This window comes from Peromyscus eremicus, unplaced genomic scaffold, assembly GCF_949786415.1.
Source record: "Peromyscus eremicus unplaced genomic scaffold, PerEre_H2_v1 PerEre#2#chr22_unloc_1, whole genome shotgun sequence".
Taxonomy (NCBI): Eukaryota; Metazoa; Chordata; class Mammalia; order Rodentia; family Cricetidae; genus Peromyscus; species Peromyscus eremicus.
The window spans coordinates 9,343,150-9,368,202 of NW_026734286.1; the positions used below are offsets into that span (position 1 = coordinate 9,343,150).

The window sequence follows — 25,053 nt, forward strand, 5'->3', positions numbered from 1 at the left end:
AAAAAGAAGTTCAGAGACGGGAGTCACCAGACAGACAGAGAGGAATCAAGATGTGCCAGAAAGGTAAAAGCCACGTGCCTCGGGGCTGCACATAGATTAAGTCTGAGCTACTGTCTGAGCATTTCCAATTAATATAAGCATCAGTGTGTTTATTTGAAAGCTGCAGCCAGGAAAGATACATCCACTTACAGTTGAAAATCTAAATAATTCAAATAAAAAATGGGGTATGAATCTTAGCAGAGAATTCTCAACAGAGGAATCTCAAATAGCTGAGAAACACTTCAAGAAATGTTCAACATCCTTAGCCACCAGGGAAATCTGAATCAAAACTACTTTTAGATTCCATCTTATACCTGTCAGAATGGCTAATGTCAAAAACCCAAGTGACAATTCATGCTGGTGAGGAAGTGGAGCAAGGACAACACGCCTCCACTGTTTGTAGGAGTGCAAACACAGCCACCATGGAAATCAATATCATGGTTCCTGAGAAAACTGGGCATCTATCTACCTCAAGACCCAGCTATACCATTCTTGGGCATATACCATATGAACTCTTCTTGCTCAACTGTGTTCACTTTATTCATAATAGCCAGAAACTGGAAAATAGCCAAGATGTCCCTAAACTGAAGAATTATAAAGAAAGAATGTATAAAGAAAATGTGGGACATTTACACAACACAATATTACTCAACTGTCAAAGCAATAGCATCATGAAAAAATGGATACCTCACTACTCAATGCTAGTATCAACTACTGTTGAAGCAGGAAAGTAAAACTCCTTCTTGTTCCTCCCTTTCTGTGCTGTGAATAAATACGGCTTTACTGCTCATCAGTGAACTCAATTCTTACAAAGATCCCTCTTCATTTTAAGTTCCCAATAAAAGTCAGAGAGATTGGAGGACACTCATTCACTGTTTTATCCTTTGTTCTCACATACCAGTCTAGGCCCAGCCTGGGAGCAGTTGCAGGGCTGTCTTTCCAGGACTAGGCAGCAGAGTCAGCATTAAATTGTAAATCAATTCTCAACCATGTAGTGTGGTATAAGCCTGAGCTGCAAGAGACATTGATTTGAAGCAGTGGTTCTCAAGCTTTCTAATACTATCACCCTTTAATACATTCTTCACATTGTAGTGACCCCCTGACTATAAAATTCTTTTCACTACTACTTCATAAACTATAATTTTGCTACTGTTATTGTGAGACCAAAATGAGCCATCTTAGAAATAAGACCAAAATGCTTTCACCCTAAAATTAAGGCCTAAGATTTTTCCTTTTGGGAATAGGCCATTAGTTACTGAAACCAGTCAGTTCGGATTCCAGAAACCAGGAAGTGTAAAAGTACAGAGTCACAAGATAGTCATGAGGTAATGCCTGCCAGACTATGGAATGTCCTCTCCCTGGTTTCCAGGGTAACTGACCATAAAAATGCCCCCACCTGAGGGCAGCCAATGAGAAATGGTGGTGGGCAACCACTCCCTTAGAAGTAAGATTAAGCCATGATTTCTAGAAAGCCCCTAGAAGTGAGCCAATCAGAATTGTACCCATAGTAGCACCCCTAAAATGATGTAACCTTGTGATTTTTCCCTTTAAAAACTGAGCTTGCAGACAGGCGGGCACTTCCTCCAGCCTCCACTTCGTTGGATGTATTGGACGAAGTCCCTGCCTAGGCTTGTATTGCTTTTGGATATCCAGAATTAAACCTTGCTTTTGCATTCCAGCATGCTCATCTTTGGTGGTCTCTCTGGGGGTCGCAATCTGGGCACAACATTATGAATCATAATATAAATATCTGTGTTTTCTCATGGTCTTAGGCAACCCCTGTGATAGGTTTGTTTGACCCCCCTCCCAGAGGGAGCTATGACAGCATTCCTGCAGAGCTGTACCTGGCCTGGCTCCAGAGAGTGGCACCTAGCCCTAATCCATCTTCTGTTTAGCAGACACCTTTTGTTTCTCTTGTCCTATGTGAATCTTGTCTTAGAGTTTCCCAAGGATACAAAGGCTTATGCAAAACTTGGTTCAGGAAACCAGGAAAACCGAGGTACCTAACATATTGAGTAATTTGCACTTGGCATTGTATTGTTGGAAGCTCCTTTCAGGTTGTTTTGAGCATATGGAAATTAACTGGCTGAACTATAATGAAGAGAAATAAAGCCACCCGGGGTGAAGGGATAATGCTTCAGTTATTTGAGGCTGGACCACCTGCACCTATGAAAGGCTAAGATTCATTCTTAAGATGCCTCTGAGTCTTGATTCCAGGGATCTGCATGAACCCACACACCTGGGCCATGACACTCAATGACATTTGACGCCCAACATGGGGTTTGAAGAAGGAAAAGAATCCCCTGAGGAAGGACAGAGGAGCTGGCCATCTTAAGAAATGGAGGGAAGTGCTCTCAGGGTAAGAGGACTCCAGGATCAGTGGGGTCATGGAGAATTTAAACTCCCCATCTCAGGAGCAACAAAATGTACAGTTGCTAAAATGCTTGTCAAAACAAAAAGTGGTAACTGCACAATTTTTAAAGATAGAAATACAATGGATCCTGAGACAGGAAATAAAGGAAAAAGACCTTTATCAATAGAGAAAAAGGAAAGAAAATAAATGAAAAAAAAAAAAAGATCTTCCCAATAGAGAAGAGGGAAGGAAATTTCCTGATAAAAAAGGGTAAAAATTTTAATCAAGAAAAAAAGATTTTCCCAGTAAAAAGCAGAAAAGTATTAAAACTAGGCCTAAAAATTTAAAGACCTCATTAAAAATATATAAAAAAGCCTCTTCCCAATAAAAATAGAGGAAGACAAGGCTCTTTCCTATCTAAGAAATTTCAGGATAGCTAAAACTCTGAGTTCTTTCTGCCTGCCACCACAGAGCTGCAGCATCTGAATTACAAAGAATCAACAGGTGGGGCTCACTGCTGCTGGCTGAACAAGTAAACAAGCCCAGAGCTCAGAATTGTGTTGTTGGTTTGCTTAACTTTGGTTTAAATGTTTTTTATTTTTCCCTCAGAGTGGAATAATTCACTATTAAAGATCCCTTTGTGGGAAATGTTCTGTGTTTTTCCCTAATGGTGGGAATAACTCATTATTAATAGTTCCTCAAGGGAGAAAGAGGAAGTCTAAGTGGGCCCAACTTCTGGTGAAGAACGGTTTTGGTCAGGATATGGAATGCTAAGTCAATGCTGTTTGAACTTCCAGAGATATTAATCAATCAGTGTATAGAGGATGTTCTCTTCTTTTGATTGTCTATTAAATGTTTGGATCAATGCTTGATTTTCATGGTAGATAAACTAAAGGAACAGGGTTCATAATTTTGAACTATATATTAGGTATGCTCTTGTCTGTTGATCATTACTGAAAATTTGGCTATTCTTTAAGTTGCTTTCTAGAAATTCTTGGTTAAATCTATGGAAATGTAACACATGAAACAGGTCAGGTTGTTAGCTTATTAAATAATGTGATTGCTAGGATAAAAACTCATAACAAATAATATGTTACTAATAAAGAGGTTACAAAATTTTTTTCCAGTAAATAAAATACAGGTAAATTGTTTAATCCACATTGTTAATAATTGACGGTTTGCATTAATATGTTGCTTAGAATCTATAAAAAGATCCTCTTTTTAAGATTTTATTGTCTAAAGTTACCTCTTAAAATCTTATAGATTATATTTAATGCTTTTATAGATGGCATATGTAAAAAGGACCATAAAAATAAAAACTGATGATAAAATTGCTCGATTATTATTGCTTCCATATCTTAAATACAAAATGGCACCTATATGTAGAACTGGAGGCTTTGAATGTACAGGAGAAAAGGTGTTCTGGCAAACAGTTATCAATGATAAAAAGCCTAAATTAAAAATAAAATTAATTAAAATGAAGATTAAAGGATTATTGGATTCTGATGCTGGATGTATCTATTATTTCACAAGTATCCTGCAATCCCAACAAGCCCTTACAAGAAGTTTCCACTCAATTTGTAGACATTTAAACCTTATCTCAAGTAAGACAAAATATAAAATGGATTATATGTATAGAGTCTAAAGAACAGATAAAATGTTAAAGCCTTATATGGCTGATATAGCCACAAATTTATGGGAAAGATATTTGTTACAACAATGGGGAATCTCAAATTAATATTCCTACAATTTCAAAAACAACTAATAAATTGATGTTTAAATTGGGATATATTCCTGGAAAGAGCATTGAAAAAAATTGTAAGGATAGGTCACAGGCTATTCAGGTTGTACAAAGACAAAATAGGACAAGATCTGGCTATCCAAATTTAGAGTAGAGGCCACTACCAGTAGCCTAACTTTATGTCAATATTTTGTAAATCAACCACTGGAAATAACTCAAAAACAATTTATTTATGGATCCAATTATTATATGGATGATATTTTATTGGCTGCTTCTGATACAGATACCTTAGAAAAAAATGTTCAATGTAATACAGAAAAATTTACCCAGTTGGGGATTACAAATTTCTCCTGAAAAAATACAGAGGAGATTCTTTTAGCTATTTAGACTATAAATTTAAGTAAACCGAGAATTCAGCTGCAGAAGGTACAGATTAGGAGGGATCAACTACATACGCTTAATGATTTTCAAAAATTATTGGGTGATATTAACTGGTTGTGGCCTACTATTGGATTGTCTGCTCAAGAATTAACTAATTTGTTTCAGAATTTTGCAAGGTGACTCAGATTTAAACAGCCCAAGACAATGAATAGCTGCCTAAGGTGAAGGGATAGTGTTTCAGTCCTTTGAGGCTGGACCCCCTGCAGACATGAAAGACTAAGATTCATTCTTAAGATGCCTCTGAGTCTTCATTCCATAGATTCCCATGACCCACACCCCCCAGCTTACTAACCTCAGCTGACATTAATTAGCTAATTTATTAATTAACTTGCACTTAATGAAAAATAGAATGAAATTCTTGATGACTGGAAAATATTGAAAAATAGAAACAAATAGGTATTAGAGCAGTAATTCATTTAAAGGAAATGAATTTTATTTCTCTCTATTACTGTTCAGCCAGTTAATTTCCATATGCTCAAAACAACCTGAAAAAGGCTTCCAACAATACAATGCCAAGTGCAAATTCCTCAATTTATCAGGTACCATGGTTTTCCGGATTTCCTGAACCAAGTTTCACATAGGCCTTTGTATCCTTGGGAAACTCTGAGACAAGATTCACATAGGACAACAAGAGAAACAAAAGGTGTCTGCTAACCAAAAGATGGATTAGGGCTAGGTGCCACTCTGGAGCCAGGCCAGGTACAGCTCAGCAGGAATGCTGCCACACATCCCCCTTTTATTTAAAAAAATTCAACTATCTTGTAGGTTATGCAGCCTTACAGCAAATATAGCCTTCTTTCTATCTATTTGTCTTACAATCTTACACAAGTATAACAAAACATATTTTAAAGCCAATAAAGTTACTATTGTAAGAACAACGGCAACACCTGCTAGGATAAGAAGTCTATTAAAGTGATTTGGAGGATTGAATGAGGCTATAATATCTGCTAGATTTTCCATAATATCCATCTTGTCGTATCAGGTAACTTTTTTGCAAAAGTTACTTAAGGTGACTCAACAAATGCATCCTAACCTTATCTCAAACATACTTGTTTCATTAAATCTTAAGGGTGTGATACAATAACAAGAAATATTCCAATCACATTTTAATTTTATCTGCTCCTTCAAAATTTCTAACTGATCCCCTAACAATACAACAGCTTGCCTTAGTTAATTCATTTACATTTTTAACACATTAACCATTCCCCAAAGGTCCTAGCCCCCCACCTCTCCCAAGCATATTCCTGGATTTAGAGGAGGAGCTCTGTTTCTTATCTATACATCAGGGCCTTAGAGAAATCTCCCAAGGCCTAGGCACATTGCAAAACTCAAAGGCCTAATTTCTCAAGTATCTTCTAGAAGTTCTATACTTTGCATTTGATAATTAGGTTATCGATCCATTTGAAGCTAATTTGTGGAGGTTGCAAATAGCATCTCTTGTGTTGGGTAGCACTCCACTACTACACTGTGATGTACAAGAATAGAACTGGTGATATAAAGGATTTACCAATGCTTAGGAGATAGTAGGTCACAGAAAGTTTAACTAAAGACTAAGAAAATTGGTAACAACCCAAGGGATCACACTCTACAGACATTAGATGTAAGTCTACTTGAGGTGCTATTTAGATAACCAATATCACTGATATTTTCTTCATAAAATGATGTTGCACAGATGTGAGACATCAGACTTTGGTTCCAAATGACACCAAATACTTTTTCTTTCCCTATACAGAAGCCACATGGGAAGAGCATCATGCTGACTTTTGGCTGATGAAACAGCTATGAAGGGGTATGAAAGCTGATAGTGGCTTCATCACTCTGGAGACCAACACTAGAGGTCAAAGGGCAACATCTAACAGATGGGGGCTACTGTGATCCCATCAAGAATGTCTTATGTCAAAAACACTAATGACAGTCTATGTTGGAGAGGATGTGGAGCAAAGGGAATACTCTTTCACTGTTGGTGGGAGTGCAAACTTATACAACCACTGTGGAAATCAGTATCGTGGTTTCTCAGAAAATTGGGAATCAATCTACCTCAAGACCCAGCCATACCACTCTTGGGCATATACCCAAAGAATGCTCAATCATACCACAAAGATACATGCTCAACTATGTTCATAGCAGCACTATTCGTAATAGTCAGAACCTGGAAACAACCTAGATGCCTGTCAACTGAAGAATGGATTAAGAAAATGTGGTACATATACACAATGGAGTACTACTCAGCAGAGAAAAACAATGACAGCATGACATTTGCAGGCAAATGGATGGAACTAGAAAATATCATCCTGAGTAAGGTAACCCAAACCCAGAAGGACAAACATGGTATGTACTCACTCATAAATAGATTCTAGATATAAAGCAAAGAACAATCAGACTGCAACCCATAGAACCAGGGAGGCTACATAGTAGGGGGGACCCTAGGATGACTGTGGCTTATAATAGGTTTTGGTATTACTCAATCACTGGGCAAGCCTCAGTGAAACATTTCACTATTAAGATAAGAATTTGTACTGTATCAAGCTGATAATAGAATAAATAAATTTTAAAAAAAAGAATGTCTTATAGACTTTGGAAAGTTTAATTCTTTCTGGATTACCAGTAAAGGAATTCCTTTCCTGTGTACATCTGAGAGTTTGGACTTTACAAGAGGACCAATGGAAGGGTATCCCAATACAGCCACCTGGTAACCCAAATTCAACTGGAATAAGCCAGATCAATCATTGCTCCAATCCCATAATGTCAGTTAGTGTTACCTAAGCAGAGGGAGATGGGATAAGAACAGGAGGTAGAATTCAACTAGTCAGTTTAGGGTAAAAAGACCCCAAAGAAAATTAATTAGTTTTCTTGACTAAAAGCCAGAAGTGTCACTGGGACTCTGAGGAGTTCCAAGGGTTTGGGAGTTCTGATCTCTGATGCTAAGTGATCCTAAGGGCTAAGAAGAAGGACAGTTAAATGAAGGAAAGAAGGCCTGTTAGAGAAAAAGGCCCTTGGTCAAGAGAATAGAATCTCTGTCCTGGGTACAGACCTAACATTTCAATAGGGACATGTAAATATCCTGGTTAAAGAACCTGATCTATGGAGCCCAAGAAACAGCAACTTGGGACATTTATAGATCACTTATAAGTGATTAACTGATTGCATATTGGTAACACCAAATGTAGACAAAACTGAAAAATTTTAAGGCTTCTTCCAACCCCTCACTTACTGTACTGTAACCGGCTTGTAATGTGTGGACAACAAATGCACGTTCTCACACAAGAGCTTCTGCACAGTCACTCGCCACCAAAAGCCAGGGCTGCATAGCACATTCATTCCCCGTCTCTTTTTCTTTTTTAGTGACCAGTCAAGGCCCAGCCTGGAATGACTGACGCACTTGGACTTGGAGGCAGGAAAGAGAAGGTGGAAGTGATGCAATTATAATCCCCAAAAATTATGTTAAAAGTTGAAACAAGATTTATGACCCATGTGCTCAAGAGACTAGTGACTCCTATTAGAACACACTAAAGAATAATCACACCATTTCTTTTAGGCTGTACAAATCTTAAACATGGAAAATAACAGTCCTGTTAGGCAGGGCCACAATTTATCCAGATCTTCTATTTTGATTGAGTAAGTACACTAATTTGGTTTCATGAAAGTTCACTTCTTTACCAAGATTCTTGATTGCCCAGTCTGTGGCCACTCAGGACACTTATGCGTCTTCTAAGATTGATAAATTCAGTACTTATTGCTAATGTCAACTACTGTCACAACAGGAAAGCTTTCAACTCTTTCTTGCCCATCCCTTTCTGTGCTGTGACTATACCTGCTTTAAAGTTGGTCAGTGAACATAATTATTGCATGGGTCCCTCTTCATTTAAACATTCCCAATAAAAGCTAGAGAATTTGGAGGATTCTCATTCACAAGTATATTCACTTGTATATATTGTATATATTTGTGATTCCCAATTACAAAGTGTGAGGCAAGCCAGAGCCACAGGAGAAACTTCTCTAAACAGAAATAAGTAACCAACAGCATCTGAGAAAAACAGAAAAAAATTTTCAATAACTGGGAAACACCAGAGAATAAAACAAATAAGAGATTAGACAGTGATGCACTTGAAGAAAATTTTGAAAAGTGAAACCAATAATTGACATACTCTGGTAGAGCAAACTGCATTAATAAAATACTCTTTGACTTTGCCCCTATGTGAAACGTTAGCTGCTGAGATCTATAACCTGACACACACAGCTGCAGCCAATGACTTGTCTCAACCCTGACAGATCTGCAGATGAGAGCCACCTGTCTGGAAACTTAATGTTCATTAACCTACCAATTGTACATCTACCAGTCTGGTCTGCCTTCATTCCCATGACATGATTAATATCTGAAGGGAAATTAAAAAATCATTAACCCTGCCACAATCAGGTCATCTTCCATAACTGTAACTCCAGCAATGGATTGACTTACATTATTTATTCCATGCAGTATATACAATAAACTATTTGTCCTATTCTGGTCTGAAGGTAGAAGCCATGCTCCACACACAATTTTTTTTCCTGTGACTGTAATGAATAGTTGACCACAGGACTCACAAAAGTAATTTTAAACCAGTGGTGGAACAGCTGGTTTAATTTAAGAATTTAGTTGGTTTAATCAAGAGGAAAGTAAGGTCATTGCCCTGGAGAGCAGTAGGCTAGAATAAAAGCCACCTGAGTCAACATAGGAACGCTTGTATCAGAAACATTTTCTGAATGGCAGGATGTACAGCTGTTCTAGAATTCAAATGCTCTCCCACAGAGAATTTACTCCACACACTTAAATGACTAATAAACAAAAATCTGTTTAATAACAGCAGAATCAAACTTTGGCTAATGCTCAAAGAGGAGTTGGCCTAGAACAGAATTTGCTTTCCATATATGATATAATTGTTATGTCTCTTTTAGTAGCAGAACCCAGGTTATACTTTGAACAATTTAAATAGGGACAGGAGACTACAAGTCTAGCCACTTTGACCGATGAAGATTTACAGAGAAAATCTATCTTTTAGATCAGATATCATGATCTACAGTTAAAAGATGTATCAATACATTTAAAAGATATATCACACCTTTCATTCTCACACATACAAAGGGCAGAGAACAGGTACAAAATACATCAAGGAAAAGCCACATATCAGCACTGTGGATGCTGTTCTAAGGTGAGCTATATTAACCTCAACGTAAGGCTGCATTTTCCCTCTGATCATTCTGCCTCAAAGGAAGCAGACAATTGCTTCCATGCAGGACTGGAAAGAGTTCACTTTAGCCATACCTGCTGTCTGCCTAAGGGCTGTGACATCACTGTACAGAATTCCATTTTAAGCTTTATTTTATTCTATGTATATGGGTGTTTGCTTCCAGGCATCTGTGCTCAGTATCTGAAGAGGCCAGAAGAGGGTATCAGATCGCATGGAAGTGGAGTTACAGGAGATGGCTAGCTAACAGTGGTTTCTGGGAATGGAACCTGTGTCCTCTGTAACAACAACCAGTGCTCTTAACTGCTAAGCTATCACTCTACACAGCTTCTTTATTCAAAATTCCTTCCTTCCTCAGTTTCCCCCTTCCTTGTCCTCTCTCCATCCCTTCCAAAACTCTTCCCTTCTAATATCCTCCTTGTTAAGCATGTGTGAATATGTATGCACAAATATATAAATAAAAACTGCTGAGTCCATTTATGTTGGTTGTGTTTATAGGGTTTCAGGGCTGAACACATTGTATTGGATATGCAATAAAGGAGCTCATCCCTGCTGAGGTTAATTCTCCCACCTGCAGGAGAACTCTACTCTTTAATGAGCAACAGAAGTATAACCCCAAAGTGATCTAGGCTGCCTTGGACAGGAAACATTATCAAGAATAGAAAATATTATCAAGAATAGAAAACTTAGGGTGGTAAATACCTCAGCTAACAATTGCTGGTGCCATGGCTCTGAATTTCTGGGGCTGCAGGGAAGAGTATGGACCTTTTCCTGAGCAAATCACAGTCTTCCTTGGTTCTGTGGTCCTCTCACCATACACCATTGACGATTCTCATTTTGCATGACTTTGAAATCCTGAAATACCTACCTCCACATTCTAAGTAACATGATTACAGGCCTGTGCCACCATGCCTGTGTTAGGTGGCTTCAACTGCATTTAGTGAGGCATTAGAATGACAGATGAGTAACATGAGCAGTAAGTACACTTAACTATATTCAAAAACTATTTATCCCTGTGAGCCTGGTTTCACCATCTGCAGAATAAGGACAAAACTTTTCCTAGGTCCTTTGATGAGTTATAACAGACTCAATGATTAAAAAAAAATTGCTCATAGCTGGAAGACACTGAACATTAAGGCAGGAAAGCTGCATTTGATGGGAACCTTCATCTGTTACTAGAGTTAGGACCAGAACCTGTGCCCTGGCTACCCTAAATAGCCAGGCTCAGCCACTCATCCTTAGTAAGGCAATTAAGTGAACCAAGTCATCTAGCGAGTGACATGCACACCTATAATGCAGGCACTCTGGAGGCAAGGTGGACAGATCTCTCTGATGTCCTAGAACAGCCTAGTCTGTACTGTGAGTTCCAGGCCAGCCAGGGAGTCATAGTAATATTATTTTATTTTAAAAAAAGGAGAAAAGAAAATAGAAAAGGGAAAAAAGCAAATTATTAATGAAAAATTTAAACATGGTATTTATTCCATTTGACTAATTTGTAACAATTAAGAAAATATATGGTAACTAATCTATCATTGAGATCCTAACAGGTTTAGATAGAAGGAAAATGATATGAAAAGTAAGTGATCTGGTGAAGCCATATAATGAATTTTTCCCATCTCCTCTGCATTCTCAGCTTCTGTCTTTCCTACAAGGTGGTCAAATAAGGATGAAATGTTTCTTCAGTATAACATTCTCATCTAGAGGATTCAGTCTTTTCCCACAACGAGATTCCCAGGGAAATTAGAATTTCATGGGGTCTACTGCTTCACTAGTTGTTAGCCAAAGAAAGAGATAACTCCTTATAATATCTTTATTCCTACCAGGAATTTAGGTTACAGGGACTGACAGGGTGGGGACTGAGGAGCTTTAAGGCCCAAGTGAGGATCACAAAGTTGGGGCCTGCAGGAAATTGTCACTGACAGCTACATGTTGTTTTCAAAAACAGGAAAGAGTGCAAGACCTGGAGTGCACTGATTTACCAAGGCTGAGTGGATACAGAGAGCACAATAGAAGCCAGCTTCTCCTCAGGTAAACCCCAAGCATTCCTCTCTGGTCATTTGATCCTGGCCTTTCACACCCCAAATTCCCTTCCTTATAATTCCTCCATACTATGTAGCTCTTTGAAAAGGTCTGATTGCCCCAGCCTTAGAGGGACTTCTGTTTGTCTCAGGATTTCCTGACAACCCAGATGTTATTTGGAGTCACCACCATTCAGGGTTCCTAACTGAAAGTTTTACAAGCATCAAGAAAGCAGAATACCATCCCATTCAGACAAGTCAGTCTTCATGCCTGCTATTTCCTCTTCTCTCCTTACAGGAATTATTACTCCAGCATGGGTCCACCTGACAATTGTCCTGGCAGGCTTACACTGCTGCTCATTTTTTGGCATTGGAGATAAACTCAGTCTTGCGGCTTTGGTCAAGCCATCAGACACTTTAAAGACTTATCAGTGTCTCTCATGATCATTTTTTGTACTCTTCCCTCATTTTCTGGAGATTTGGGCTTGGGAACTTCTTTAAGAATCATGTCTAAGTTAGGTTTGGATGCTGTTAATCTTGTATTTCTTTTGGGTGATCAGGGCTGAGGTAAAGATGAAATCAGGTTCATCCATCACACCTTATTGCTATAATAACATGTTCATGGGGCTGAATAGATTGTTCAACACCAGAGAGCACTGGCTACTCATCCTCAGGGTCTGACTTTGATTCTTAGCATGAAGACGACAACTCACAATTATCTGTAACTAAATGGCACTGGGGATCAGACACTCCCTTGTGACATCCACTGTTACCTGGCATGCATTTGATATACACAATTGCAAAACTTTTACACCTAAATTAAATTTCATACATTTTGAAAATAAAGTATACATGAAGAAAACCTTTTTTAAAGTATGGAATCACATATATATCTGTCTTTTCACCATTGGTATGTCTGGTACCATAGAAGGCCAGAGGAATGCATTAGCTCTCTTGGACCTGGAAATACATGTAGTTCTGAGCCATCTGATGGCATGCATATTCAGTGTACTCTCTATCTTCCAAATATGTCATTAAAGTGTAGATGAAGGTGCACAATTACTCTTTCTGGCTCCTATCACTTGAAGGTGATGAAAGTTCCCTCTAGATGGTTGTCAAAGGATTCAATGGCTTTCTAGCCTCTCTGAATGGTCTCTCCACTATGCTTTTTATTTTCATTGTTAACACAATTCTCTTCATGTGAGTAAAGATAACAAAAGAAAACAAACCCAATTGGCTGGAACCAGTCAGGGTCCAGTCACATTATATAATGAAAAGATCCATAATTTGAGATATGTCTTTTTTGGAATTTTTTTTTTAGACAGGATACCTCTACATAGCCATGGCTGCCCTGGAACTCACTATGTGAACCAAGCTGACTTCAAACTCAGAGAGATCAGCCTGCCACTGTCTCCCAAGTGCTGGTGTTACAGGTGTGCACCTCTAAGCCCAGCTCAGATAGGTGATCTAACTTTTTTTTGTTTTTGTTTTTTTTTGTTTTTTCGAGACAGGGTTTCTCTGTGTAGCTTTGCGCCTTTCCTGGAACTCATTTGGTAGCCCAGGATGGCCTCGAACTCACAGAGATCCGCCTGGCTCTGCCTCCCGAGTGCTGGGATTAAAGGTGTGTGCCACCACCGACCGGTAGGTGATCTAACTTTGAATGAGAGAATTAAAGGATACAATAAGATTTTAAAGGAAACCATCAATGGTCTCCACATATCTGCCATGGCCTAAAAACCCATAGTCACATTACACACACTTAACGGAAATCAACTTTTTTTGCCTATTTGTTCTAATAAGTCTCACTGACATTACATCTCTGGCATCTCTGGATAATCTCCTTAGAAGGCAGTACTTCATGATGAAGTGCCAAATGGACAGCTAATGGGGTTATGAAGAAACATGGAACTTCAAATAAGACGTACATATCCTTAGCACATCAAACTATGTTGTGAAATACTGGTGTGGAAGGCATGGCCACCACTGCTGCTTGACAAAGTTGCAGCATTTTGACACTGCAGACCACACTTCTTCAGCACCATTTTACTTTTATTTTTAATGATTCTCTCTATTAATGCCTCTCCCTTTGGAAAAATGTGTACACTGGAAGCCTCTCTAAACAAAATAATTGTTTGGAAAAAATTCCTGCCACTGTGGAACCAGGAATTTCATTGTGACCTCCAAATTGCACCAAAAACAGGAAAATTAGAGATTCACTAGGCACACCTGATCCCAAGGATGAAATGCCTACTATTCAAAACCAGAGCCTGAGGCAATTAAGGGCAAGAGTTCACTTAATGAATATAGAGAAATTAGAATGGTGTGGTATAATGGGAAAAGAGTAAGACATCAGGACCTTCCCTTTGGGGAGCAAAATGAGGAGAACAGGCCCATATAGTAAGACTAAGAAATTGTAGTATAGTGTCTGCTCCCCAGAAGAAGTCATTTTCCCAAGGTCAGGCATTTGGATAAGGTTCTCCATTCCCTTGGGAGCTAGAGGAGAGTTCCAGCTTGCTAACACAGTCATTCTCCTTATCTCTGGCAGGAGGAACTTGTGTCCCTTTTATTAACATATGACTGGTGCCTGTTGTCAAGGTCAAGGCTATCTTCCTCAACCCATGACTTCAAGGCACACCCCAGCTCACATGCTGCCTTTTCTCCTGTTTAATCATCCATGGAACTACAGAGTATAAAAGGTGTGTCTTTTTTTCAATTAAACATGGCTGGTAGCCATCCATTTCACCCTCAGATCCTGTCAGTCTCCTCTTCTCTCACCTTTACCAACTCCACACATCATCTTTGGGACCTGAACCCCCTCCCCAAGCAGGTCTCTGGCAAAACATACAATTGATTTCTGGTTACCCTACATTACTACATCTCTACTAGACAGATGAATACGATGCTTTGGATATACACAGGGGTATTTAATGTTTCTAATATTTTCTTCTACTAAGCATTTTAACATTAACATTGTTGAAATGTGTTGGCAAAACAGTACACATTTAGAATAAATCATCTACCCTGGACGCTGACCCTGGATCATGTGTTCAAATGTATCCCTGACTAATTACTGATATCCATGCCAGGCAGAATAACAAACACCTTCTCAAGGGAATTTGTGAAATTATGAAAACTAAAACCAGGAACAATTGCTCACAAACATTGCAGTTTTTGGCTATGAATATAGTTGAGCAAGTATTCTTATTGTAGGATGGAGAAGCATATGCCCAAGAGTGGTACAGCTGGGTCTTGAGATAGATGAATTCTCAATTTTCTGAGGAACCACTGTATTGATTTCCACGTTGTACAAGTTTGCACTCCCACCAGCAATGGAAGAGTTACTCCACATCCTTGCCAACATGAGCTGTTACTTGTGTTATTGATCTTAGCCATTATGACATGTGTAAGATGAAGTCTCAAAGTATTTTTGATTTGCACATCTTTGATGGCTATGGGTTTGAACATTTTTAAGTGTTTTTCAGCCATTTTAGATTCCTCTGTTGAGAATCCTCTGTTTAGAACTGTACCTCATTTTTAGTGGATTATTTGGTTTGTTGATGTCTAGTTTATTGAGTTCTTTATTACCCTTAGTGAGGCAACCAAGAGCCACATAGAAAAACATATTTACTCACTTAATAGTAGATATTAGCTGTTAAGTAAAGAATAATCACAGTAAAATCCACATACCCAGAAAGACTAAGTAACAAGATCAGCTGGGGGGCCGGGAGGCGGTGGCACAGATTCATGCCCTAGGAAGAGGAAATAGATTTTGTGGATAGACTGGGGGCAGGAACAGGAATGATCAGGTAAGGAAGGTAAAGACAGAGGGAGAGAATACTGGGAGAGATTGGAATAGGGGATATTTTAGGGGGCAATGTGGAAACCTAGTGCAGTGGAAACCTAGAAGCTATGAGTGTGACAAAAGTGAGGAATCCAAGTAATTGAGAAAAGAGAATCTGAGCTGGCCAGCTTCGGTAACCACACACGGCTCCCAGTGGTGGGAATGGGACACCAAACCAGCCACAAAATATTTGACATACTGTCCTGTCTGCAAGATATATTGGGTCAATGGCAGTTCAGAGATTGTCTAGAGGCCAAAAAATGACTGGTCTAATTTGACGCCCCAGCCAAAAGAGGGAGCCCATGGCCAACACTGCCTGGATGAACAGGAACTAGAAGTTGAATGGCTCAGAGAATTAAGGTAGAAACAAATATAATCGAACAAAAAAAAAAGTCTATGAAATGATTCCTAACTATATACTACTATAATCAGAGAACAGTGCCTAGACCAATTGTCATCAGAGCAGCTTCTTCCAGCAGTTGATTGGAGCAGATGATCCTCATTAAACACTAGCTGGAGCTCTGGAAACCCTGATGAAGATGAGGGGAGGAGGAATTGTAGGGCCAGCAGGATCAAGGACACAAGGAAAATATAGCCCACAGATTCAACTAAGCAGGGATCATAGTGGCTCATGGAGCCTGAAGCAGGCATCATGAAGCCTCCATGGGTCTGTGCCAGGTCCTCTGCCTACATGTTATGGTTGTGAAGCTTGGTGTTTTTGTGGGATAGACTGGGGGCAGGAACAGGAATGATCAGGTAAGGAAGGTAAGGACAGAGGGAGAGAATACTGGGAGAGATTGGAATAGGGGATATTTTAGGGGGCAATGTGGAAACCTAGTGCAGCGGAAACCTAGAAGCTGAGTGTGACAAAAGTGAGGAATCCAAGTAATTGAGAAAAGAGAACCTGAGCTGGCCAGCTTCGGTAACCACACAAGGCCTAACAGTAGGAGTGGGAGTGTCTATGACCCCTTTGCCTACTCTTCAGACCCTTTTCCTCCTACTGCATTGCTTAATCCAGCCTTAACATGAGGGTTTGTGCTAGTCTTATTGTACCTTGTAATGGTGTGTTCAGTTGATATCCCTGAGAGACCTGCCCTTTCCTGAAAGGAAACAGAGGAGCAGTGGCTCTGGGTGAGTGTGAAGGTGGCAGGGAGGGTGGACTTGGAGTAGAGAGAAGGGAGGTTGTGGTCAGGATGTATTGTATGAGATAAGAATAAATAAAAAGATAACAATGAAATGAAAATGCATTTAGTCTAACTTCAACAATCCTCATAGCCTGTAACAGCCACAACACTGTTCAGATATCCAATGTCTCTTCTGAGACTCAGACAATCTTTTGACTGTGACATCTTGTAAAATCAAGAAACAAATTAAACCTTCCAACATAACAATAGCACAACATATGTAATCATCCAGATAGAGAGGAATATGACTATGTTCCAGCCTCCAGCCTATACAGAGACACCTCATGCTCATGTGTAGGCCACACCAGCTGGAAGTATAGGTAGGTCACCAGTCCATGGAACTTCCCCATTCCTTCAGTTCCCATAGACACAATTCCCCACCAACTCTCCAGCTACCATCCCCGTAGCCATGTCCCTGCCTCCAACTCACTGGACATCCTCTGCTTAAGTGCAGGACATAACAGCCAGAAGAACAGGTAGGAAAACTCAGGTAAAGACTCTCTGCTGGACTAGAGGCCATGGCAGCCATCAGAAATCCAGGTAGGTTGCTCACACACGGACCTCCTCCACTCCATCAGGACTCCCCAACACTATACCCAACCCCACTTCTTTCCTCCTCATAATGTCCTAGGCCCCAGTTTGTGCAGATAGGCCCTGCTGGAACAAAAGACACACCAGCTGCCAGAAGTCCATGTAGGTCACCTGCCCACAGACATTCCCCACTCTCAAAATGCCCCACTGCACAATCCAGTTTCTCCTCCCAACTTTGGCTCCTCTCAGCCCCCAACTTGGATGGAGACTCCCTGATAGAACAGAGGCCACACCTGCCACTAGATTTCTAATCCCCAATTTGGGGGTTGGGGAACCTCTGTTCAACCATAGGCCACACAGAGCAGAATATCAGAGAGCAAATATAAACCAAGGAACAAAGCACCCATTCAACAAACACAAACTGAGAAATAGGCACCTAGACCCATAATCACTACCAACCTAGATAGATATCTAGACATCAGCTTCAGAACACAATCAACAACAGCCAGGTTAACATGTCACCACCAGAGCTCACCTACCCTACTCTAGCAGACTCTGAATATTCCAATACAGCTTAAGCACAAGCAAAAGACCTTAATACCAATGTTATGAAAATGATAGAGGTTCTTAAAGAGGAAGCGAATAAATCCCTTAAAGAAATCAGAGAAAGAATAAACAATATAGTATAGGAAATGAATAAATCCCTTAAGGAAAGCCAAGAAAATAAAAACAACCAGTTGAAGAATGCTTCAAGAATTTGAAACTGGAAATGAAAGCAATAAAAAAAAAAAAGCACAAGCCAAAGGAATTCTGGAAATAAAGGCAACAGGAACTACAGAGGCAAGATTCACCAAAAGAATAAAAGAGATGGAAGAGAGAATCTCAGGAATTTAATATATGTTAGAAGAAATGGATAGGTTAGTGAAAGAAAATATTAAATCTAAAAATTCCTGAAACATAAAATCCAGGAATCCTGGAACACTATGAAAAGACCAATCCTAGGAATAAGAGGACTAGAAGGAAAAGAATCCCAGATTGTAGGCCCAGGAAATATTTGAAAAACAATCATGGTCAAAATTTTTCCTAACTGAAATAAGGACACCAGGAGAACACAGCCCATAGAATCAACCTGGCAGGGGTCATTGGGGCTCACTGAAGCAGGAATCATGGAGCCCCTATGGGTCCTGGCCAGGTCCTCTGCACATATGTTATGGTTGTGTAGCTTGGTGTTTTTTAGGACTCCCAACAGTGTGTATGAGGGAGTGTTCCTGAATCTTTTGCCTGATCTTGGGACCCTTTTCCTCTGACCGGGTTGCCTTATTCAGCCTTGATTATGATGGTCTGTGCCTAGTCTTATTGTAAGTTGTTATGTCATGTTTGGTTGATATCCTTGGAAAACCTGCTCTTTTCTGAAGGGAAATGAAGGAGTGGATCTGGTGGAGAAGGGAGCAGTGATGGGGACTAGGTGGCGTAGAGGGAGAGAAAACTTTATTATATGAGGGGATATATTATATGAAAGAATAATAAATTTTAAAAAAAGAAAAGAGGGGAATGTAGACACAGTGAGGGAAAATTGGACCAAGGCAAAAGAAAACTCAGCAGAGCAAACAGCAAATCCTATAGCTCTGCCTCAGACATGTGGGCCTTCATTTGCAAAGAGCTTAGCTGGCGCTATCCCTGAAAATTTTCATACATTTTTTCTCCTTTGCTTCCACTGCTATATTCAGTTATCCATGGCAGATGTCTCATAGCTTGTGCATCTTAATATCAAATGGTCTCAAAATACACACAGGTTTCATCTTCACATCTTCATGCAATGGACTCTCAAGAGTCTCCTCACTGGGTTTCTGACTGATGCTAAAGAGTGCTGAACTGAAACCACAGAGAAAGAATCCATGACCTTTACATTTTGCATCTTTTTTATTTAGAGAACAAGGACAAAAAGGGTGATCCCCTCAAACTCCCCCATTTGGCTCCTAAATTCTAAGTTGTGATGGATCCTACAATGCTTGGACCAAAGTTGCAGCAGGTTCTGTATGAAGTTTATTCCTGAGACTAGGAATTGCTTTGCTTACTCCTTCAACAAATTGAAGGTTTATATGGGAGGTGTCTTACCCTTAGGACACCTTTATAGGCTTCTATTGTAGATCAAGTGCTTCTCTTTATTGTTGACAATCTCCTAAAAAGTTCCTGCCTTTTTCAACATTGGACTGCCATCAGAATCTCCGTAGTGCTTTTCTCTACAAAACAGATTTCTTTTTTCATTTTTTTCTTGTTTGTTTTCACTGGAGACCTAAATGAGTAATCAGTAATAACCATCCAACAAAATCAATGTATTGTCTAAGAAATCAGCCCATTACCTTTTAATTCTGGCTTACTCAATCTCTCAGGGAATGGAGAAAGTAAGAATGATTTGGGGCCATTACACTATGACATCAGGCTAAATAAATTTCTCATGGAGTCTATTTCCTGCTGAAATCCTATGACCTTGAACTCCACTATCTGCATTATAAATGAACATAAACAAACAGGTTTATTTGCTGATATTGCTGTATCTCAACCCATCATTGTGAGAGCTTAGGATAAACTCAAGCTAGCAACTGAAGGCAAAATCCATGCAGAAACTTTATTACTGGCTTTTTTTCTTGCTTGGTCACTGTCTTGTGCTCAGTTAGCTTTCTTATCCAGCCCAGTCATACTTGCGTAGGGATACTGCCATGCTCAGTGGAAGAGCCTTCCCACATTAATCATCAATCAACACAATCTCTCACAGACATAGTAACAGGCAATTCTGAATTGAGCAAACCCTCAATTTATATTCCTTCATATGACTCTAGGCCACATCATGTTGACAGTTGAAGATAATTAAGACAAAGAGGCAATAATATATCAGAAGGTTTTAGAAACTCAAAAACAAAGTATTTACAACATCAATCACTTAAGCAGAAAAAAATAACACGAAGTAGCAACAATGGGAAAACACAGATATGTCCAGAATTAAGGACAGGCAAGCCTGTAAGATCAAGAAAAGAAATTTAAAACGGTCTCTCCACAGAAGCTTTCAAAACCAACAAAAACTCAAGGAACTCCTAACAAGAAATTTTCTGACTACAAAATTGGTGAAGGTTTATCATTTTCCAGAGAAACAACAATATAAAGAGATGGCAGTAAAACAAGCAACATTGATGGAACCACTGGAAAAAAAAACAAGACACAAAGACATATTTACAAATATATATCATGGTCCTTTAACAAGACCTACAAGATTATACCAAAGTCAAACTCCAAGAAATCACAGCCCATCACTCCTCCTGTGCACCCCAGTTCTCTCCTTTACTAATAATAGGAAAATGGGTTAGGTGAGGAGGGCTGTTCCACCAAAATTGGAGAGATTTGCTTGAAACCTTCTGATATTTTAACTTTTGGAAACAGTTTTGACTACTAAGAAGATCTCATTGTCTTATGATAAAGAAAAGGATATTTGCAGGGAGACACCAATTTAGTTCCTTTGATCGATGATTAGATGTAAGTCTGAATCAGCGAGGAAATGCAAACTTATCCAAACCAAATGCAAGGTAACAGACTTTTAAATAAACAGTGTATGATTTCTATTATACACTTCAAGTAAGTTGTTTTGCTCTAATTGCTTTATAAGTCACAAGAACTTTTGAAAACAAATTTATCCCCATGTTTATATGTATGCTTACATGTGAAAGAAAGAATATCTTCCAATCATGTACAGGTGACACACCAGAGAAGAGAATGTCAGACCCCTTGGATCTGGAGCAGCAGATGCTTATGAACCTCCCAACTTGGGTGTTATGATATGAACTCACATCATCCCCAAGAAGAATATGTGTTGAGTCCCTGGCCAAGCCCCATAGTACCTTTTAACTAATAGACTAAAAGTCTTTCACATATTAACAACAAGAACAACAAAACATAAATAAATACAGAAGTTAATAAATGATCTTTGGGAACATGATGCATCAATATTAAGATAATAGTATGTAAATTTGCAGCATGAATTGAATACAACCCAAAGAAAATTTCCAACAGTTTATAATAGGATACCTGATTCCAAAGCCACATGCAAAGTGGTAACTCTCAGAAAGCTCAATAGGATTATGAAAAAACAGTACACATATTGACAAATTGTGACTTCTGTACTTACCACAAACTTCAGCCATCAATAGAATGTACAATATTTGTGAAAGAATAAAGAGGATGGAGAGAAAATGCTAAGAACAAAAGCAGGAAAACAGGACTAACTTTTATTCAAAAGACCAAAGGAAACTCAGCTAAGAAAAAGTGTGCTCTTGACCAGTATCACCCAGCTACCTATGATTCTATGTGTACAGAGATTAAATGAACACTGATTTCACAACTCCAATAGATTAACTCAAAGTGACCCTTAAAACTGTTAACTTTCTGACCTTCCAGCTACGGAGATTTCTTCCAGATAGGCCCCAAGCTCCAGAGCCCACTCTGCAGACGGCGCTGATCTCCTCCAGAGCCCACTCTGCAGACGGTGCTGACCTCCTCCAGAGCCCACTCTGCAGATGGCGCTGACCTCCTCCAGAGCCCACTCTGCAGACGGCGCTGATCTCCTCCAGAGCCCACTCTGCAGACGGCGCTGATCTCCTCCAGAGTCTGCTATGGCCCCACAGCCCCTCAAGATGCTTGTGGTTTCCGGCAAACCCAGCCCCAGTGATTCCCAATCACAAAACAATGTTGAACAATAATTTAACGTAATGTCTGCTTCCTGCCACATAGATTATGTCACAAGATGTGTGGCATCTGCCCTATTCACCTGCCCAATATCTCGTAAACCTGAGATTCCTCTGTAGCATTTGTGCCCTGGAACTGAATTTCACAGAATCACACCTTGGTGGTTGGGAGTAGCAGAAAGTTGAATACATTCTAATCATGTATTGCTGAAGGATGATGCCCATCACCTCCTTTCTACCAGTAGTTCAAGCTATCCTCCCTAAACCGTACACCAACCAATTCTGTCTGTCTTCATTCACATGGAAGGAATTAATACATGCAGGGAAATTACAGAGAAAGTCACTCACCATGCCCCATGAGTCCTTTGTAAAGGAGACCCCTGCAGCTTACTGCCTTAAACATCACTCTCTGAGCTAGGTATTGACTAGTTTGTTTCCCCCTGAAGTGTACAAAGTACACTGTTCCTATTCTTCTGGTCAGAAGGGAGAAGCCATGCTGCACACACAAATCCTTTTTCTATTACTGATATGGACAGTTCACTATATGACTCAAACTTGTATTTTAGAGCTCTGTGGTATTGCTGGCCTGTAATCCAAGAATTTAGGATTGTTAGTCAGGGGCTATGTCCTATGGGGCTGCCGACAGGGTCCAAGTTCACCTCTGTCAATATGGAAGTTCTTGACTCAAAACTCCTTTTTAAAAGGCTGGAGATGCAGCTGTTGTAGAATTAATTATTATATCTTCATGGCACACGGGGATTTAATGTTGGTTGTGACCCTGTAATGGCCCCTTGAGCAGCATGTTAGAGCCCTTAGATGGGTAGGTGGGCCTTTTGGCTAGTTGTAAAACAGGGTTGTCTCATTTGTTACCAGAGTGTAGCTTAACAGATGATTAATCCCAGTGAACAAACATTTACATCTTATCACACTAATTTCTAACAGGCATGGTCAGCATACTACTTATCTTTGGGGTATTTGGGATCCAGTCCTCCCTTACATACATTCTACTTTGTGTGACTTAATGTCTCCTAAGAACTGGTAAATCCTTATACCATCAATTCTACTACCATCAATTCTACCCTTCTACATCACAGTTTAGCCGTGGAATGCTACTCTACACAGGAGATACCATTCACAAGATCCACAACATTAACTCCAGATGAATCCTAAGCCTAATAGTTAAGAAATAAAAGTTCAGAACTTCTGGAAGGTATTAGAGAGACCAGTATTCTCTGAGTTTGGCAAATCTGGTGATGTTTCTCCACATACAATATAAGCAACACAGGCACCAGAATTTCACAGTGATGTTAACAACAAAGAGAGTTCTAAGCACAGATCTGCTCCCAATGCTCTGTGAAGATACAGCCCTGGGAGTGAAGTTATTCAGAGGATGCCAATCCAGCCCAGGGACTTGCAAGGACCACATAGGACCAGGCTGGACCAGGCAGGAAAACGATGAACTCTGTCTTAGTTTTTTCGAGACAGGGTTTCTCTGTGTTGTTTTGGTGCCTGACCTGGATCTCACGCTGTAGCCCAGGCTGGCCTCAAACTCACAGAGATCCGCCTGGCTCTGCCTCCCGAGTGCTGGGATTAAAGGCGTGCGCCACCACCGCCCAGCTGAACTCTGTGTCTGCCTCCCACCCAGCTAAGGGAGGACCCACCAAACCAGCTCCTCAGCCTCAGTCGGCAGCTCCACCTAGTCTGCAGAAAGCGGCACCTCACTCACCAAGACCAGCCACTCCTCCCTGCATGGGGACAGCAGCCCCTCACTCATCTTGGCTCACTGCTTCTCCTCATATTTGGAGAGCAACCCCTCACTCACCATGGTGCTGCTGAGCTGACTTGCTCTCTTCACAGCGGAGGCCAAGGCACAGAACTCCTGGCAACTTCCGACTTCCTCTGGAGAAGAGCTGAGCCAGGAGCCTGGCTCCCGGAAGAACCCACCCATCTGACTGGCGGGTCTGTTGGAGGCTCTGATTGGCTAATGAGGTCTGAGTGACAGAACCAGGTGAACAGAAGGGACAAAGCACAGTGGTTCCCAGCCCTGGCTTCCAATCTAAGGACAGACCATTTCCAGATTGCCTGGAGATTTGTGCCAAATTCAACAGCAAGTCTCTTGTAGTGTAAATCAATGGATTCAGTTTTAAAAGGAAGTGTACAAAATTCAGAAGAAAGCTAATCAGACAACGTTGCACAAGAGGAACATGGGGTAACTGAAGAACATTATAAACAAAATCCATATTAGTGTTGGGACTGATAACCACAGACCCTTGTGTGGAAAGTGTTGGGTTCTGAGGATCTGAAGAAACCCTTTCAAAAGGCCCTTGCCCACATTATCACCAGCTCTTCCAAGCATATTCCTAGTATTGGAGATGGAGCTCAGTTTTTGCTCTATACATCAGGTTCTTAAAGAAACCTCTCAAAGCTCATGCCAGTTGCCAAACTCAGAGAGACCTAGTTTTAAGTATCTTCTTTCTTTCTTCCTTTCTTTCTTTTCTTTCCTTCTTTCTTTCTTATTAATGCCTCTTTTTTAAAATTTATTTATTATATATACAGTGTTTTGCCTGCATGCATATCTGCATGCCAGAAGAGGGCACAAGATCTCATTACAGATGATTGTGAGCCACCATGTAGTTGCTGGGAATTGAGCTCAGGATCTCTGGAAGAGCAGCTACTGCTTTTAACCTCTGAGCCATCTCTCCAGCCCTCAAATATCTTCTTGAAGTTCTACATTTTTCATTTGACATTTAGGTGTAAGATCCATTTAGAGTTAATTTGTGGAGGTTGTAAATGGCATCTCATGTACTGGGTAGCACTCCACTACTAAACTGCAATTGGTGATATAAAGGATTTACCAATGTTTAGGAAATAGTAATTCACACAAAGTAGAATTTGGCTAAGGGACAGTTGCCTCTAAAATATCCCAAAGATAAATAGTATGTTAACCAGGGCT

The 25,053-nt window shown here is 40.0% G+C and overlaps 1 protein-coding gene across 1 annotated transcript in view; it reads right to left on the reverse strand.

Moving 5' to 3' along the window:
• Positions 1-24,048, reverse strand: part of LOC131900451 (zinc finger protein 431-like) — a 39,606-nt gene extending 15,558 nt beyond the window's left edge. Inside the window, exon 1 of the mRNA XM_059251661.1 lies at positions 23,923-24,048. Within this exon, the coding sequence (XP_059107644.1) occupies positions 23,923-24,048 (126 nt within the window). The remainder of the gene's footprint in view (positions 1-23,922) is intronic.
• Between the last annotated feature and the right edge of the window lie 1,005 nt (positions 24,049-25,053).